The 19,896-nt window shown below is 41.6% G+C and overlaps 1 protein-coding gene across 1 annotated transcript in view; it reads right to left on the bottom strand.

The window, feature by feature from the left end:
• Nucleotides 1-19,896, bottom strand: part of STOML2 (stomatin like 2) — a 693,656-nt gene that overhangs the window by 466,583 nt on the left and 207,177 nt on the right. The window contains exon 5 of the mRNA XM_044077348.1: nt 3,345-3,446. Coding sequence (XP_043933283.1) covers nt 3,345-3,446 — 102 coding nt within the window. The remainder of the gene's footprint in view (nt 1-3,344; nt 3,447-19,896) is intronic.

Below are 19,896 nucleotides of genomic sequence, written 5' to 3'. Positions count from 1 at the left end.
TAATAGTATAAAATTGGAAATTATAGTTATTATGAAGAAAGTAGCGTTAATGGTTATAACATCATTACTTTGAAGCAACAGAATAAAATCTCAGTGTGACCATAGTCTAACCAGTTACCTTGGCAAACAAAACAATGCAGGAAAACGTACCATTAGTTTGGAGCCATCTGAAACATTTGCACAATATTGTTGAGTAATTTACTTTTTATTAAGGGAAGAAATGCAATGATAAAGAAGGCCTTTGGATTGCTGATGGACTAGAAAGAAGAAATGAGTAACAGTGAAATGTCCCTGAAGTTGTCTCATTAAAAGTATTTTATATTATTTTGTTTCTTTGAGAAGGTGATAATACATGTCCAGCTGGCAAAAAAAATAAATAAATAATGCCAACTGTGAAAAGCCATAAGAAAAAGAATGCCTCAATTCAAGAGGGTGCTCCTTTGTACAAGTGATAAAAGAAACTAACATATTTGTATATAAACTGTATTCTTCATAAGCTTAAAAACGTGAGACTGTAATTTGCATGTTAATACAATACGTTTGTGCATATACTGTAACTTGCTTGTCTTTATCTGTAAATTTGGAGCTTTTCTCCCCGGGCCTCCACTGAAAATGGACATGTATCCAGTCGGACTATCCCAGTCAACAAATGTAAAATAAAATAAATAAGTGCAAGCTGCACATATGGTTCCCTTGTTTATAGGTTCATAGGTAGGTACTAGGCTATCAACCCAAGGGCCTACGCAAGCCTAGCCAGCAAGGTTCCATAGCTTACGCCACCCAAGAAAGTTATTTTCCTGTGCTACTGTCCAGCAGAGACACAGAAGTGATCCCCATGGTGTATTTCCTATTTCCCATCCACTCATCAAGTTTTTCCTTGAAGAGTGCTAATGAAGAACTTTGCTTGACATAGATGGGTAGCTTGTTCCAGAGTATAGAAGTCTCTGGGATCTATCCCTCCAGCGTGTCCTGTTTACTGTGGTGACAAGGTTTAGCTCCCTAGAGCGTGTAGTTCGGAGGGATTGGGATTTCTTTAGGTGTAGCATGTCCAACAGCTCTGAGTTTAACATAGCTTTATATGTTAGGCAGAGATCACCTCGGAGTAGGCGATATGCTACGGAGTAAAGCTGGAGTTTTTTGAGGCAGTCAGTGTAGGGCATTTGTTTGAGGCCAGTAATCCTCTTTGTGAGGTACTTCTGTGACCTTTCCAGCTGCTGCAGATGTCTTGTGAGGTACATTCCAAAAGGGGCGTTGTACTCTATAATGGGTCTTATTAGTGATGAGTAGAGGGGAACAATCTCTTTTTCTGGATGAGAACCCTTTTATGATGAGGTGTGCCATGTAGAAGGACTTCCTGACTACTGTGGCGATGTTACTATCAAAAGGAGAGACTACTGTCCACCTGGGTCCCAAGGTCTCATCATGCATTCAGTGTTAAAGTAGATTGCTGCCTATGTGGTAGTTCATGGGTACAGAGTTTTTACCAAAGGGGATGACACTGCACTTTTTGGCATTGAGCTTGAGGCCATGGCTCTGACACCAGGCATCAGGCTCAGTGAGGCCCTTCTGTAGGATGTCCACATCATTTGGGGACTTGACTATGGCTCCTAGTTTGCAGTCATCTGCAAACTTCATTAGCCAGAGGCCTTCTGTGTTTGGTATCTACTTCTCTGAAGTACAGGCTAACAGGAGAGGTCCCAGGATGGAATCCTGTGGTACTCCACTTGTCACCGCTTTGAGGTCAGATTTGGAGTCTGCAACTTTTACAGTGTGGGTTCTGTCAGTGAGCCAGTTGGCAACCCATCTTGTGATGTAGGGATTTATACCTAGTTTAGTGAGTTTAGCTATAATTCCAGAATGGGGGATGGTGTCAAAAGCCTTAGCGAGGTGAAGATAGGCTGTGTGAACCACCTTATCCTCAATCCACGGCTTTGGTGACTGCCTCAAAGAAGTCTATCAGGTTCAGGAGGCATGATCTGCCTTTCACAAATCCGAACTGGGTGGGATCCAGAGTTTGGAGGTTACTAATGTTTGTTTATGAGTTCCATGATGATAAGTTCCATGGCCTTTCAGACCAGGCTAGTCAGGCTAATAGGTCGATGGTTCCCGGGATCAGCGGTGTCTCCCCCTTTGTGGAGTGGGATAACTGTTGCTGTGCACCATTCAGTGGGCACAAAGCCTGATGCGATGCTATTATTGAACATGGTGCTTAAGTGGGGAGCCAGTTTGTTCTGAAGTTCGTGTAAAACGCAGCCTGGGATGTTGTCCGGTCCCATGGATGCTGTGTTTTTGGCTTTAGAGAGAGTGTAGCTTTTACCTGCGTAGTTGTGATTACAGGGGCTCTGCATTCTTCCTGTATAGATATGGGCCCTTTACGGGGTGAGACGGGGGTAAAGTTAGCACTGAACCGATCTGCCAGGATGTTGGCAATATCGGTTGGTTCTGTAATTTTTGTGCCTTTGTGCTGTAACTCAGAGCAGATCTGGGTGTTGCCATCTAGATTCTTGACATAGCTATAGAATGCTTTGTGGTTGTCCTTGGATTTAGTGGCGATTTTGTTTTCGTAGCTAGCTTTGGAGGATCTTATAAGGGATCTCAGTTTCTTACTGAGACTGACCAGGGAGCTCCTCCACTCATAGGATTTTACTTTCTTTTGCAACAGTTTCTTCCTTCTGTTGTACAGTTTATGGCAGGGGACCACCAAATTGGCTTCCTTTTTTTGGAGGATAGCGTCTTGGTTCTGTTTGGGATAGCACGATCCATGCACTTGTGTAAGTGCTTATGGACTGCATTTGTGTAGGATTCAGCAGATGTAACTGTATTGTCCGTCTGCATGGGTGTCATGAAGTTCACCACTTCTATCTTAAGAAGCATGAAGTTGGCTTTGGAGAAATTTTTTACTGCGGTTTCCTTAATGGGGGGTGGGGGCAGGATGTGGATATCAAGGGTAATAAGCTTATGGTTGGATTGGACCAACGAGAAGTTGACTTCACCGGTCACTCATGTTGGTAATGACTAGGTCTAGGATATTGGTTCCCTTGTTTAAATTAGACATTTTAGACAGACCTCCTTGTGAATCTTTTTTTTTTGTAAAATGGATCTAGATTTCAAAATAAATATCAAGTCCTGCCACAAACAGCGCAAAAAGTAACTCTGATGATTAACACAATCAAATGAAAAATTAAGCTGAACTTCACTAGTCTTACGTTTCAGTTCTACTGTCATAGTTCAAGTACAAGTCTACAACCTGAAGGGCATCAAAATAACTTTTAAGAATAGAACATTGATGTTATAAACTAAATATGGAAATAACTATAAAATCTTAGCTGTCATCATATCAGTACCCGAAAAACTTTATCCAAGGAAAGCTTCCCAAGTTCTGATCGCATGGTGGTTTGTGCTAACTGGGTTACTGCATACTCAGGGTCTTCAACTCCATAGCTAGCCTGAGAAGAAAAAAAAAAGAAAGAAAGCAGAACTGTTAAGAAAGGGAAAGTCCAGAAAATTAACTCATCTAAAAACACAATCACAGAGGCAATTCTATTTTGACTTGACTCAAGCCAAGGGTATCAATACAATGAGAAATTAATGGAGTTCATTCAAGTGCTATGATAAAAAAAAAAGTCTTCAATAATAAACAGCAATGTCTAAATTAGCAACACAACATAGCACACTTTCTACTTTCAAATCCTTAATGGGATATAGAATGGTAAAAGGTTGTGTTCTGATTGTTAGTAAAATGTAACACTCTCTTGTGATCAAGCTGGCATTGAGTACACTCCAAAACTAATGCAAGAAAAAAAAAATACTGGCAGCATACCACAACTACTACCACTATTACTTTAAAATACCAAAACTAGAACTAAAATTAGCTACACGTCTATATTGTTTGCATGAACTTCTTGCCAAAACTGGTCCCCAACCTTCCATTCTTACAGTTTACCTAAAATTCTACTCTTTTGTTAATCTCTCTCCAATATGCTTCACCTCCTCATTACTTAATGCCTGCTTACTTATAAACTGTACATTATCTCCTTTATACATTTCTATCCTAACTACCCCTTTTTGAAATTACCCTTATTATAGTTTTTCTTTCGCATTCTTGACAGATTAACCACGTTCTTTTCCTTTTTTATAAAAACTGCTGAATCTTTACAACTGTAAGTAATGTACATATATAAAAGTTAGACAACTTATTTATTTGTAATCAGACTGAGTGTTCCTCATTACTCTACTGCTCCTCTGTGAAAATACATTTTTGCTTATGGAGCTCTTCTCCTCCAGCCTCTGCTGAAAAGCGGCTTTCAGCCTGCTCTGGATAGCTTAGTTAACAAATGGAAATAAAGGAGTAAAACATGACAGTTTGTTAGGTCTTAACATCTAGACATTTGACTACATTTTTATTTCACACTAGGCATCCGCCTGTAATATAGTACAGCCAGAAATATTTGCTCATCTGATGTTACCAAAATCTGCTGCTGCTCTTCTCATTTATCATAACCAAAAATCCAGCAATATCAAACTGCCATACCTGAAAATGCACTAGGTACAAATAAGCCAAGTATATTCGCATAGTCTTTAAAAAAAATTCAATAAATCCAGTAAAAAAAAAAAAAAAAAAAAAAAAAAGGACTTCAGTAACACACTAAGGCACATCACATTGAGAACATTCCCTCAAATACTCCTTAAAATACTTCAGCTAACACTTTTTCATCATGGCTCTCAAAGAAGGCACTGTAAAGCATGGAACAACTCATTTAAAGGACCATCCTGAGGAAATAGAAGGGCAGAAGTGAAAGATGGGCAGCATACTGAAAAAGTTGAGGTCAAGTTTAACAGCTTAACACTACATTTACAAAAAAAATTAGATGTAAAAGCCTTGTCTATGCGGCACAGGAATAAAGCTCTGATTGCAACATGGATGACCCAGGTTTAAAAAGTGAACCAAAAACTGAAGTAACTAAAGGGAGAGTGGGAGTGAGCAGCTGATGCCAGCTTATCCATAAAAAAGGGGGGGGGGTGAAGCTCAGTAACTACTACACTGGCATAGGGACAGTAGGAGGGTGGGTGACATGCAGCATCAACTGTGGTCTTGTGTTTGGATCTACCAAGTTGATGATGGAAGCCTTTGCAAAGCAAATGCATGCACCAGGGAGGGATGGCAAGTCCCCCTCCAATGAAATAGGTGTACATGTCAACTGTGGGGAGGAGTTAGGAATTATTAAAAATGACCTCATGAATGAAATGGTGAGGCTGGCAAATACTTCTCTGGCTTGGAGACAATTAGGGTTTGTCTTTAAAACTGGATGACTGTGGTCTTTGGGGAATGAAGTCAGACGAGCAGCCCACAGATAACAAGGATACACCTTGCCCTATGTTGCAGGATGGACACAGGTAGACTGTAGGGCAAAAACCACCTTCACACCTGCCTGGATGATGGTCCTCTTCTCTATAGCAGCACCGCAAATTGCTTCCAAAAAAGTTTTTCCAAGAAGGCAGAAGATGTGGCTACCGACCTAGAAGAGTGAGCTTTGACTGGTCCAGAAAGAGCCAGATGCTGGCTTTCGGAGATGTAGGTAATACAACCAGCAATCCAACATGAAACAGATACCTTGGAAACTGCCTGACCTTTCCTGCTCTAAGAGAAGGCAACAAAGAACTGATTAGGACTTCCTAAATTCCTCACTTCTCCCAAGATAAAAACATAGCTGCCTATGGACATCCAGACAATACAATGTGTATTCCCCTTTATTAGAAAAATTGGGGAAGAACACAGGAAGTTGAATAGATTGGGGACAAATGAAGGATTAGTTTTGAGATGCACTTTATCTTGTGGAACAGCATGAAAGGAGGCTTAATGCCAAGAGTCTGCAACTCTGAAACTCTCCTGGCCGAAGTAATAACTAGCAAGAAGGCAGTCTTCCAGGGCAGGAATTTAAGATTGCAGGTTGCAGCCGGCTTGAAGGGCTTCTGTGTCAAAGACTAACACTACAGTGAGAGCTCACGGAGGGGAGGGATCTTTAATAGGAGGCCCAAGGAGAAAAATCCCTTTGAGGAAGGCCTTGTAGATCTTGAAAGAAAAGGGGGGACTTTTGTTCAAATACAAATTAGAGATGGCCGCCATGCTGGAGGGATAGATTCCTGTCCCAGAGACTTCCCATACTCTGGAACAGGCTACCCATCTAAGTCAAGCAAAGTTCTTCATTAACACTCTTCAAGAAAAATCTTGATGAGTGGATGGGAAATAGGAAAACACCCCTGGGATCACTTCTGTATCTCTGCTCGAACGTGGCACAAGAAAATAACTTTCTTGGGTGGCGAAAGCCAGAGAACCTTGTTGGCTAGGCTTACTTGGGCCGATCGCCTAGTACTTACCTATGAAATGGAGTTTGATCGTAGAGAAACTAGCTCCTTGGTGAAAAAGAGAGGTCAAGAATAACAAAATGTTGGGAATAAGAGCTGAAAAAGGGATCTAGATTCCATTGTTTAGCCCAAACTCTTCAATTTACTGTAATATACCTTCTTGGAAGCCTGGACTGGCAAAGAATCACTGGAACTGGAGGAACCAAGCAGTCAGGCGAAGAGCTTGGAGATTGGGAAGAGGTAACCCCCAAGGGTGACAAATGAGCTCTGGAGTGGGATCTAATATCCAGGGCAGATATTTCAGATGAGACCAAAGGAGGAAAATCCATGCCTGATGAGGCCAAGAGGGGGCAATGAGGATGACAGGATTCTTCAGGTGATGGGCTTTCTGTAAGACTTTGGGAATGAGGGGAGTTGGGGGGGGGTAATCATATAGGAGCCTCAATGGCCATTCGTGTATCAGAGCGTCCCTGGGCGACCCCCCCATCAGGGGGATCAGGGCAAAGCAGTTGCATTTGTGGATGTTCAGGGAGGCAAAAAGATTGCACAAGGAAGACCCCAATGGTTGAATATCTGACATACCACGGACTAATTCAGGGACCACTCGTGAGGAATCTGCTGAGTTTGTCAGTTAACATGTTGGAACTGCCAGGAACGTGCATTGCAAGAAGAAAGTGCCTGGAGGGCATCGCCCATTCCCACACTCTCATGGCCTCCCTGCACAGAGGATAAGATAGTGTTCCCCACTGCTTGTTGATGTACCAGATCACCACCATGTTGTCTGTTTGAATTGCTATACTCCCGAGAGGGAGACACTCCAGGAAGGCTTGCAACGTTAGGACTGCTCTCATCCAAGACATTTATGTGCAAAAGGAGTATAAAAGGCCAGAAGCTAGAAACTCATACAAATATTTGAGCTCCAGTGGTACAAAATCCCTGACAGAGCCTTGGTTACTGGGTAAATACCAACTAGAAAATATTTTCAGCTTGCTAATACAAGATTTTCTAGTTGCAGGTTTTCTTGCCTCCTCTAGTCTTTCAAAAAAAATCAGTCTGAATGGAAGAAATGGAAGATAAGCGGTCACACATTGAGCACAAGCACTAACATAACCCACATCCTTTGAAAAGGGCTGACTAAAAAGAATTAGAGCTAAATCTTCCAAGCAGTTTGTTGAAGATGTTTGAGAGTGGGGTGCATCAAACTCTCCCTGTCTTGTCCAAGTCCATTTTGCGAGGAAACTTGTGGTAACTGCCCTCAGTCAATTCTGTAAGAAAGGGGAAAGTACAGTTGTGTACAATTATGTATTCACTGTTGCAGTCATCACCACTTGGGTTATCTGCCTGCAGGTAGCCCTCAGTCAGCCTGAATACCAGAGTCTTGAGATTTCTGCATTGGATGCTGTCGCTTCTTCCATGATGTCAGGTCGTCAGGGGTATAAATCATGCAGCCAATGCCATTACATCAGTTTTTCTTGCCCCAAATGACAGGAGCCCCCCAAATAGGAAGCAATTACATGGTGTGGAACATCCCCAGTAAAAAGTAAATACCAATGTTAGAACATATGGCCAAACAAAAAGGATAGGTAGAAGTATAGAGAAGTCAGGGGGCTGGAGGGAGGGTAACCAAGACTGCAACAGTGAATACACTCGAACATCTACATTTATGGTAAGTGTACACAACTGTACTATGTTCATAGGTTGGTACTAAGCTATCGGTCCTAGGGCCTATACAAGCCTAGCCATAACAATTCCCTGGTTATTTCTTCCCACACTATTCACTTCCCTGGACCCCTGTCTAGCAGGGCGACTGACGTGATCCACGGGGTGAATTTCCTTTCTCCCATCCAATCGTCAAGGTTCCTTTTGATGAGGGCCAAAGAGGTGCTCTGCTTGACATGCATGGGCAGTCTATTCCTGAGTCTGGGGAGTCTCTGGGTCAGAACATATCCCTCCAGCATGTTTTGTTTATTTTGATGACAAGGTTTGGATCCCGGGAGCATGTGGCTCTGAAGGATTGGGATTTCTTTAAGTGTAGCATGTCCAACAGCTCTGGGTTTGACATGGCCTTTTATGTTAAGCAGAGATATGACAGAGTATAGCTGGAGTTTTTTTAAGGAGGTCAGCGTAGGGCATCTGCTTTAGGCCTGTGATTCTTTTAGTGAACATGGAAGTATTTCTGCGGCCTTTCCAGTTGTTGCAGATGTCTTGAGAGGTACATACCAAATGAGGCATTGTATAATGGGTCTAATGAGGGGTGAGTACAGTGGGACAATGACCTCCTTTTTTCTGGATGAAAAGCCCTTAGTGATTAGGTGTGCCACATAGGATTCCTGACTGTTGTGGTGATGTGGTTATTGAAGGTGAGACCACTGTCCACCTGTGTCCGCAAGTCTCATCACACTTTCAGTGTTTAGTGTACTGCCACCTATGTGGTAATACACGGGTAACATGTTTTTTTCCCCAAAGGGGATAACTACACATTTCTTGGCATTGAGCTTGAGCCCATGGCTCTGGCACCAAGCATCTGTTTCTGTAAGGCCCTTTTGTAGAGTATCCACATCATCCGGGAATTCAATAATGGCTCCCAATTTGCAGTCATCTGCGAACTTTGTTAGCCAGGGCCCCTTGGTGTTGGCCTGTACTTCAGAGAAGTAGATGCCAAACAAGAGCGGTCCCAAGACTGAACCCTGAGGTACTCCACTTGTCTGGAGCTGGATTTGGAGTCTGCTACTTTTACAGTCTGGGTTCTGTCAGTAAGCCAATTGCCAACCCATTGAGTGACATAGGGATTAATGCCAAGCTTAGTAAGTTTATCTGTGATTCCAGAGTGGGGGATGGTATCATAGCCCTTAGCGAGTTCCAAATAGGCTGTGTGGACCGCCTTACCCTCGTCCATGGCTCTGGAGACTGATTCGAAGAAGTCAATCAGGTTCAGGAGACAAGATCAGCCCTTCACGAACCCAAACTAGGTGGGGTCCAGTGTTTGAAGGTTGCCAATGTCTTCGTTTATAAGTTCCATGATAATATGTTCCATGGCCTTGCAGATCAGGCTCGTCAGACAGATGGGGTCCTAGTTCCCGGTACCAAAGGTGGATCTCCCCTTGTGGAGTGGGATAACTGTAGCTGTGAGCCACTCAGTGGGCACGAAGCCTGTGGTGAGGCTATGATTAAACATGACACTTAGGTGAGGTGCCAGTTCATTTTGTAGTTCATGTAGTACACAGTCCGGGATGTCATCTGGTCTCATGGATGCTGTATTCTTAGCTTTGGAGAGTGTGTTTTACCTGTGTGGCCGTTATTACTGGAATTTGGCACTCTTCCGGTATTGAGAGGAGCCATTTAGGGGGTGAGAGGGGGGAGAAGTTGGCACTGAATCGATCTGCCTGGATATTGGCAATATCCTTGGGATCAGTATATTTAATGCCATTCTGTTGCAGCTCAGAGCAGATCTGAGCATTGCCATTTAGATTCTTCACATAGTTATAGAATGCCTTGTGGTTGTCTTTGGAATCTTTGGCAATTTTATTTTTGTAACTAGCTTTGGAGGATTTTATGAGGGATCTCTGCTTCTTACTGAGGCTGGTAAGGCAAGTTCTTTGCATCCTGGGATTTTCCTCTTCTGCAACAGTTTCTTCCTTTTGTTGTAAAGTTTGTTTATGGCAGGGGACGACCAGATTGGCTTCCTTTTTTTGGAGGAGAGCATCTTGGTTCTATTTGGGATGGCACGATTCATGCATGAGTGGATGTGCTCATACAGTGCCTTAGTATAGGTTTCAGCAGTCGAACTTTCAGTTCCCGTCTGCATGGGTGTCGTGAAGTTTGTCACTTCTGACTTGAGTAGCATGAAGTTTCCTTACTGGGGGGTGGGGGATTAGCTTATGGTCAGACCTGACCAATGAGGGGGTGACCATAGGTTTGGAGCATCAATTTCCAATGTTGGTACTGACCAGGTCTAGGATATTGGACCCTTGGGTGGAATTATGGATTAACTGATCCAGGAATTGTTCACTTCATGTTCACTGTTGTAGTCATCACACTTAATTTGATTCACAAAGCTGAGGAAGGGTGGAGGCAGTCAAGAAGCCCCTATAAGACTGCTGTGGCAAATCCAGCTCTGGATTTAGAAAAGATAGGTAAGTATTAATGCTTGGTGAAGGTGTGTACAGAGCTCCAGGCTGCAGCTTCCAGGATGTCCCTGGTAGGGACTCCCCTGAAAAATGCTGTAGAGGTTGATGTAGCCCTAGTGGAATGTGTTCCGATCCCCTGTGGGGTAGGTTTCCCAGTGTTTGTAGCAGAAATGGATGCAGTGTGCTATCCACTTAGAAATGGTTTGCTTTGAAATGGCCCTGCCCTCTGCCACTGTAGCAAAGCTGACTAGCAGCTGGTCAGATTTTCTGAAAGGTTTAGTCCTGTCCAAATAGAACCTAAGCTGCCTGTGCACATCCAGGGAGTGTAGGATTCCTTTCCCCTTTATTCTGAGGATTAGGAAAAAAGGTTGGCAAATTAATGGATTGGTTTGAACCCACACTAGATACCCACAATGGGCATAAATGATGGGTTAGTCCTGAGGGAAACCCTGTCCGTATGGAAGACAATGAAGGGTTCCATGACCATAACGGCCTGCAATTCAGACACCCTTCTTGCTGAAGTGATGGCTAGAAGTAAAGCTATTTTCCAGGAGAGGAATGTTAACTCTGCTGTAGCAGGAGGTTCAAAGGATGGAAGGGTGAGCTTCTCCAATACAAAGTCAAGGTCCCAGCCTGGACTGGGAGCTCTCCTGGGGGGGGGGGGGGGGCGTCTTAATTTTTTGGCTCTTCTCAGGAACTGTTTGACCAGAGGATGAGAGAAGAGTGGGTCTCGGTATTATAATGAGCTGAGATGGCAGAGGCATGAATCTTAATTGAAGAGAAGGATAGGCCTTTGGGGAGTATTCTGTTAAGTAATTTAGTATATGAGGTAAGCTGGGCACAGTTGTGTGCATTCCCTGAGACTGGCTCCAAGAACAGTATCTTTTCCGCTTTGCTGAATAGGATTTTATAGTACTACGCCTCCTTGCCTCAAGGATGACATCCAGCATCTGTTTACTGAGGGTTGCTGGTGATGAGTTCAGGGAAAGAGCCAGGCTGCTAGGTTCAGGGTTTGTAGCTGAGGATGCAAAATCTTGCCCTCCTGCTGGGACAGCAGGGAAGGGGTCTGAGGCAGGTGGCATGGTGGCACTGTCAGACTACGCAAAAGTGGGTACCAGTGCTGGCATGGCCAGTCTGGTGCAATCAGGATTGTCCTTGGCTTGTTTTGTTTGATCTTTAGCAGAACCTTCGAGAGGAGGGGCAGAGGGGTAAAGGCATAGATTGAGAGTTTTTTCCCCCGTGTAAAGGACAGGGCATCCACTTTCCATGCTTGGCTGTGGGAAGTTCTGTTGAAATATTTGCTCAACTGATAGTTCTGGGGGGAAGCAGAGAGACCCACCTCTGGTGCCTCCATGGACCCTGTGGATCAGAAGCTTGAATGATTTGGGTTCCAGTTTCCAATCGTGTGGGCCCATTAGATTTCTGCTTAAATCATACGTCAGTAAAGGAATTGAGCTTGCAGGTGCACTTGATTGCTCAAGGCTGTGTTCCCCAGAGCCATGGCTAACCTGCAGAGTGGGTAGGAATGGATTCCCCCCTCCTTGTTTATGTACCACATAACTGTGGTGTTGTCTGTCTTTATCAATAGTTGCCCTGGAAGAATAAGGCAATTGATGGCTGTCAGAGTATTCTGTACAGCTAACATTTCTTTTTGATTGATATGCAGGTGCAATTGTTTTGGGCTCAATTTGCCTTGAATGCACTGTCCTGCCATGTGCGCGCCCCCCCCATGCATAGTCTGTTGTGTCTGTTGTTAGGGTTTGGGTGCTAGGGGGTGGAGTAAAAGGGAGTCCCTTGTTGAAGTAGCAGGTCTCTACCCACCAAAGGAACTCTGTCCTTAAGCAAGGAATAATAGGAATCATGGTTTCCAGGTCCTGAGAATGTTGACACCAGAAACTTTTAAATACCACTGAAGTTTCCTCATATGCAGTATTGCATATGGAATTAGTAGAGTACAAGAGGCCATAAACCCTAGGGCCTGCAGTATTTTTCTTGCAGATAGCTGGGTTCGGGTGGCCAGTAGATTGAAGTAGCTTGTCAAATAAATTTGTTTTTCTGGAGTGAGGAATGCCATCTGGAAAGCTGTGTTCAAGCTTACTCCCAGGACTACAATCTTTTGGCTGGGTACCAAATGTGATTTCTTTTCATTGATGGTATACCCCAGTGAAGTTAGAAGTCTCTCTACAAATGTCAGATGCTGTAGTAGCAATTCCTGACTGTCCGCCTGAATCAGGCAATTGTCCAAGTATGGGTAAATTTAAAATTTTTCTCTGCCTGCAATATGCAATGGTGGGAGCTAGGCATTTTGTGAATACCCTGGGTGCAGTAGATAAGCCAAAGGGAAGTGCAGAGAACTGATACTGCATAGAGCCTGCTCTGAAACAGTTATTTCCTGCAAGATTCCCTTATGGGGATGTGCAGATAAGCTTCTTTTAAGTCTAGGGTGGCTAGCCAGGAGTCCTTGGCTAGCATAGGAAGCAGCTGTTGTAGTGTAAGCATTTTGAATCTTGGAACCACCAGGAAGGTGTTGAGAATAGACAGATCCAGGGTAGGGCACCTAGAGTTTTCTTTTCTGGATACCAAAAACAGTCTGGAGTAAAAACCTTGTCCCTTTTGCTCTGCTAGAACCGGTTGAATAGCCTCGATACTGAGAAGAGAAAGTACTTGCTTTTAGGCCTCTGCCACTGGTTGGGTGTGAGGTCTGGCCATCCGCTTGGGGTTGGCAGAGTGTGGAAGTAGAATCTGTATCCCTGGGATACAATGTTCAAGACTCATCTGTCCCGGGTAATGTACTCCCAATTTTTTGCATACATGGCTAGTTTTCCTCCTAAAGGTGCAAATACTTCGGCAAGGCTTGAAAGAATTAACGATAAGTCATTGTGAAATTTTACCATAGGATGGTGGGCTTACTACTCCCTGTTTTTGAGGTGGGAGCACTCCATTGTTTAGATCTATGCATACCCACAGACTGTAGTCTTAGTGGTCTGCTGCCCCTGGGTTTGGACTGAAGGTCTGGGAGGGACTGGAAAAGACACGTTTTTAGAAGGCCAATGCCTACTGAATCTAGGTGGCGGTACCTGTAGCAACAGTTTGCATAGATTTAGCTTTTTCCTCCATCTTTTTGAGGACTTCTGCTTTAGTGCCAAACAGACGTTCTTGGTTTAATAGAGCATCTAGTAATTTTGCTTTGACGTGGCCTGGCAAGATTTGTTCCTTAAGCCAAGCATGCCTTCTAAGAACAGACCCAGTGACATCAGCCCTGCAAGATGCTTCTAAGGCATCAAAACCACATTGCAAAGTATGCTTTTCTATTTGGTTAGCAGAATGCATTAACTCTTGTAAATCTTTATGTTCTGCACAATCAGGAATCAACATCATTTTCTGTTTAATTAGCTCCATAATATGTTGCTGATACTTTAACATATGAAACTGGCAATTTAAAGCCCTGATGGCAAGAGTAGCAGAGGTGTAATACATTCTTACCCTATCTGTCTAAAGCCCTAGAATTCCTGTTAAAAGGGGTAGGATTTTGGCTGTTGTAGCCTTAATGCCTTTAGGTCCCTGGGAAATGGTCTCTGGATCCGCAGCAGGATTGTTAGAGGAATTTGTGGGAGTCTGGTACACTGTAGTATTGGTCAGGTTTCCTGGGAGCTGGAGCCAAAGTATTAGGGGTAAGGCTGGATTCCATGAAGACATCTACAATTTCCAAACAAGAGGGATAGCTAGAGGCCTGTTCTGTGGCAAGTTTAAAAATTCCCCGAGTCTCTTTTTGGACTGTGGGTAGTCCTGGCACTCCCAGCAGAAATGCTCTCTAAGGGTATGCAGGGTTTCACCAAAAGAAAAATCTTCTGGTGGGGAAACAGAGGGAATGGAATCCTCTGCATCAGAATTCTCATAGGAAGATAAAGGAATGTCCTGGTAATCAGAAGGGTCAGAGTCATGAACCTATGACTCGATCTGAAGAATCAAAACAAAAATCAGTTCTTGGTCTTTTTGAGGGGGAAGGTTGGCTTCCCCTAATTAAAGTAATAAGGTGTTAAGCCATTCTAAGTATTTGTTTCTATGGCATGTGGGCCTTAGAATGCGCTTTGGTTGTCTGTTTTGAATTGCACTCTCCACTTAACAATACGCAACATTAAACAGAAAAATGTAGATCCAAAGTAGTACAAAGCAGTAAAACAAGTAACTTATTAGGAAATCCACATGAGGTTAATTGCTTTTCGTCCCACTAAGTTGTGGGACTTCTTCAGACAGGGTACAACTGCTGCTTGAAATATACTGTCATCATAGTCACAAGGACACAAACGTGAATTTGATAGGATAGCGCCTATTAATGCAATTATTTTAAATTTAAAACAATCATTTTAAAAAACTACTAAGCTACTGTGATAGTAAAACATATGTAAGTCATGCCTCAGCGTGCAGGCATTAGAACCGGCAGGTCTATATCTAAAATGAGATCAAAACAGTTAATCTAGTGGATCTATGTAATTGTTAAAACTACATTGAGTGAACAAATATACAAGGCTGGGAAAAAGTTATTTGTGAACTACAACAAAGTTCCCAACTAACACCTGTATATAAAACTGTATGCACATACATATAAAAATGTAAAAAATGTGTTAAACGTGTATGTATATATATATATGTATATATATATATATATATATATATATATATATATATATAAATAAATGTGTCTGTTTGTATAATAAAATTAGTACTAACATGATTGAATGAAAAAAAATGGATATAATCGTGTGATTCATTAAATTCCATGAATGAATTAGATATACAATATAAAATGTATATACAAGTGAATCAAAGGTAACTAATAAGTAAATAATTAATAATAATTTAAAAGTAGTAACATAGTATTGAATTAACATCAAATACATACTACAAAATGTTTATCTAGTTAAACTCTTCCGTTTCAGAATAGGGTACAATGTGCAAGTTTCGTTAAGATCTGGGAATAAACATGCATTACAACGAAGTTGCCAGTACAATTCTAATGTTTCCAGCTGTGCAGAGAAACTCTGATATATATGTTTGGCTAGTGTGTACTCTAATTTTCCTTTCCTGATATAGTATAGGTGTTCATATACCCTTTCACGTAACCTCCTATCAGTCTTCCCAAAATAAAATGCCAAACATTGTTGACACTGTGCTAGGTAAACAACTCCTTTAGACTGGAAGTTAAATCCGTTTTTAACCTTATATGTGTAGTTTCTAATACAAAATTTTTCGCCAGTAGCCATATGAGAACAAAAAAGTTACACATGTTACATTGAAACATTCCTTTTCTCCATGAGAGTCTTAGTATTTTACTCTCCATAATTTCTTTTAGATTCCTACCCCTCTTCCAAACTATTTTTGGTGCGTCTTGTAGTTTACTTCTTAGCTCATGGTCATTGTGTATCAATGGCCAATTTTTGTAAATAATAGATGAAATAAATTCACAATCAGTGCTAAAAGGTGTTATGAAAGAAATTCAACTGACTGGTGTCGTTATTTTGAGTCTGTACTGTGATGTTTAGGCCATGACCCAATATTGGTTGGTAAAAACCGGACCTTTTTTCTTGGGCTTCCTCAATGAGGTTAATAATAAGCTGTACTGGATAACCTCTATCGATGAACATGTTTTGTAATGTTTTACATTCTTCTGTAAAATCGATTTCCCTTGATACCATCCGTGTGGTCCGGACCAACTGGCCTTTCACTACGGACTTCTTCTGGTGCCAACGATGGTTACTATTATAATGTAGAAAGCTGTTGGAGTATGTATCCTTTCTGTAAATCATGGTACAAAAAAGCTTTACTCTCATAACCTTTCCACAATTCTACATCAAGGTAAATAACTCTATCTTTATTATAAGTACATGTGAAGGCCAGGAAACTGGAGCTGGAATTAAAAAGGGTAATCAGGTCGATAGCTGCTATTTAACCTCCTTGTATTAAAATAAAAATGTAATCAAGGAAACATGTATAAAATTTGATCTGGTTGCTTACCTGTCCATTTTTCTGCACTATTTCCTGATCGCAGTAAGCCATAACCAGGTTTGCAAAACCACCCCCGCACAGGGAGCCCATGGCCACCCCGACTTTCTGGAGGTGGATTCTGTTGTTAAATGTCAGATAATTGTAGGGCAAAATGTACATCATCTCTGACACCAAAGTTATTTAGGATCGAATAGCTCCCCTTTTCTTGAGCAAAAGACACGCCCATTCTATACCTTGTTCATGAGGTATACATGAGTACAGGTCCCTCACATCAACAGTTAAAAAATTTAAACTCTCATCAAAAGTAAGACCGTTAATTTTTTGAAGGAATGCCCAAGAATCTTTGCAAATGGCAGGTTCCTGCAACTCATATTTTTGCAGTAGTTAAATGTTCGCAAGTCAATTCTACCTTCTATGGAAGGATCGTTAAATAGTGAACGAATTCTCAAGTAAGTCTGGTTTAATTCATTTCTAGATGTCTCCTGATACAAATTGCTGTCTAATATTTTGAGCATCTCAGTTATGTATTGTTCTTCAGTCATAACAACCAAACCACCACTCTTGTCAAATACAATAAAATTCAACTGGAAATTGCTTATTTTAAGGAGTGCTTTGCCGAAGGGATTGTACCTAAAGGACTGAGGTCTTGGCTGTATCCAACGGGTTTGGTGGAGGGATCGATGTTCCACCAGGACCTGGTTAAACTTTTCAACAAACACTGTCTTGAACTACTGGATCGCATGTGTATACACTACCAGAAATCGGCAGATGTGTTAGTGAAGGAAGCAAATGCATTAGATGAATCTATTCAAAAGAATACTGACTTTTCACGGTACAAATACGATTATAATCGTATTTTTCAAAGTATTGATCAACAAGTTAAAAAGATCAGAGAGTCTAAACTTAAAAAATTGAATTGAGATCGGCAGTCTTACAGTAACGGCAGGGCTTACTCGAACCCTCCCCCTTCACAAACGGGACTACCGACTGGTCCAGAATTTTCCAATAGAGGGCCGCTATGACCAAACCCACTATAACATTCAAAACGTTACCGCAATACAGCAAGACAGTTCACAAACTGATGGGAATGGCTTCGAGCATAGATATAACAATGAAAAGACAAACAGTTCAACGAATGCTACTAACTACAATCAGACTGTTGGGCAACATAAAAATTTTTGCTACTGAGCCTCTCATTACAACTTGAGGCAGAACATGAACCGCTCGAGCAGTTACAACAACAGCCGAGGCAAGAGGGGGAGGTAACTAATACATCTTTTAACCAAGATGACAAATCAAGAAATGTTCAATATTTTGTCTAATGAGAACAAAGACTAAGATACTTAAGTTCAAATTGACCCTACTGTTATAAAATTATTTTCTAAGGGTTGTATGTTTGTACCTAGTAACAAGGCTGATTTAGTTCATACGCTGATTGATTTGAAATTGTTTGTTAGGAAAATTAATTTGAAATTGTTTTCATGTAACCAGTACTTTTATACCGCCAAAGCATTCTACACGGTCCTTGTTTGACAAAATATGCTAAATTGACTTGCGTAACTTACTGTCCTCTAATATTTATTGGAAGAATACAGAATTTTAATGTCAGCAAGTATGAAAAACAAACCATTAACGCTTTGAGAGAAACAGGAGTAAGGATCATGCAACCTGACAAGGGTGGGGGCTTGGTTGTTATGACTGAAGAACAATACATAACTAAGATGCTCAAAATATTAGACAGTAATGTGTATCAGGAGACATCTAGAAATTAATTAAACCAGGCTTACTTGAGAATTCGTTCACTATTTAACAATTTTTTCAAAGAAGGTAGAATTGACTTGCGAACATTTAACTACCTTACTATGTCAACGCCCAGAACTCCAGTCCTGTTCGGCATTCCCAAAATTCATTCATAAATCACCAACTGACCTGCCCATGAGACCACTTGTTGACGTGAGGAATAGTATCACCTACCCCTGTGCCAAAGTGATAGACAAAATACTGCAAAAATATGTGTTACAGGAAACTGCCATTTGCAAGAATTCTTGGTCATTCCTTCAAAAAATGAAGGGTCTTACTTTTGATGAGAGTTAAAAATTTTTTTTTTTTTTAACTTTTAACGTGAGGGACCTGTACTCACGTATACCTCATGAACAAGGTATAGAATGGGCGTGTCTTTTGCTCAAGAAAAGGGGAGCTACTCAGTCTGAAATAACTTTGGTGTCAGAGATGTTGGACATTGTTTTGCCCTACAATTATCTGACATTTAACAACATAATCTACCTCCAGAAAGTCGGGGTGGCCATGGGCTCCCCGTGAGGGGGTGGTTTGGCAAACCTGGTTATGGCTTACTGGGAGCAGGAAATGGTGCAGAAAAACGAATGGGTAAGCAACCAGATCAAATTTTATACACGTTTCATTTAGGACATTTTTATTTTAATACAAGGAGATGAAATAGCAGCTATCGACCTGGTTAAAAATTCCAGCTCCAGTTTCCTGGCCTTCACGTATACTTATAGTAAAGATAGAATTGTTTACCTTGATATAGAATTGTGGAAAGAATATGGTAGTAAAGCTTTTTGTACCACGATTTACAGAAAGGATACTTACTCCCAACAGCTTTCTACATTATAATAGTAACCATCCTTGGTACCAGAAGAGGTCTGTAGTGAAGGGCCAGTTGGTCCAGGCCGCATGGATGGTATCAAGGGAAATCAATTTTACAGAAGAATTTAAAACATTACAAAACATGTTCATCAATCGAGGTTATCCAGTACAGCTTATTGTTAACCTCATTGAGGAAGTCCAAAAAAAAAAAGAAGGTCAGGGTTTTACCAACCAATATTGGGTCATGGCCTAAACATCACGGTACAGACTCAAAATAATGAAACCAGTCAGTTGAATTTATCTTTCATAACACCTTTTAGCAACAATAGTGAATTTATTTCATCTATTTACAAAAATTGGCCATTGATACACAATGACCATGAGCTAAGAAATAAACTGCCAGACACACCAAAAATAGTTTGGAAGAGGGGTAGGACTCTAAAACAAATTATGGAGAATAAAATACTAAGACCCTCATGGATAAAAGGAATGTTTCAATGTAACATGTGTAACTTTTTTTCTCACATGGCTACTGGCGAAACATTTTGTATTAGAAACTACACATGTAAAGTTAAAAAAGTACAGTTTTGTACCTACCATAAATGTAGATGTTGGAGTGCTAATACAGCTGCAGTCATAACAGATGGGTTCTCCTGCCGTCAGGAGGGTCCTCGGTCGGCCGAATTCCAAAGTCTAGGTCTGGCGTCGGTTTTCGTCGCTTCTTCCCTGACGTCAGTGCGAAAGGGGTATAAAGGAACCAGCAGACGCCATTTTCTTCAGTTTTTCTTGCCCCAGA

The sequence above is a fragment of the Protopterus annectens genome, chromosome 1.part1, assembly GCF_019279795.1.
Source record: "Protopterus annectens isolate FY-2018-M chromosome 1.part1, PAN1.0, whole genome shotgun sequence".
In the NCBI taxonomy this organism is placed as follows: Eukaryota; Metazoa; Chordata; order Ceratodontiformes; family Protopteridae; genus Protopterus; species Protopterus annectens.
Note: the sequence above shows the minus strand (reverse complement) of the source record. Positions and strands in the feature narration are given on the sequence as shown.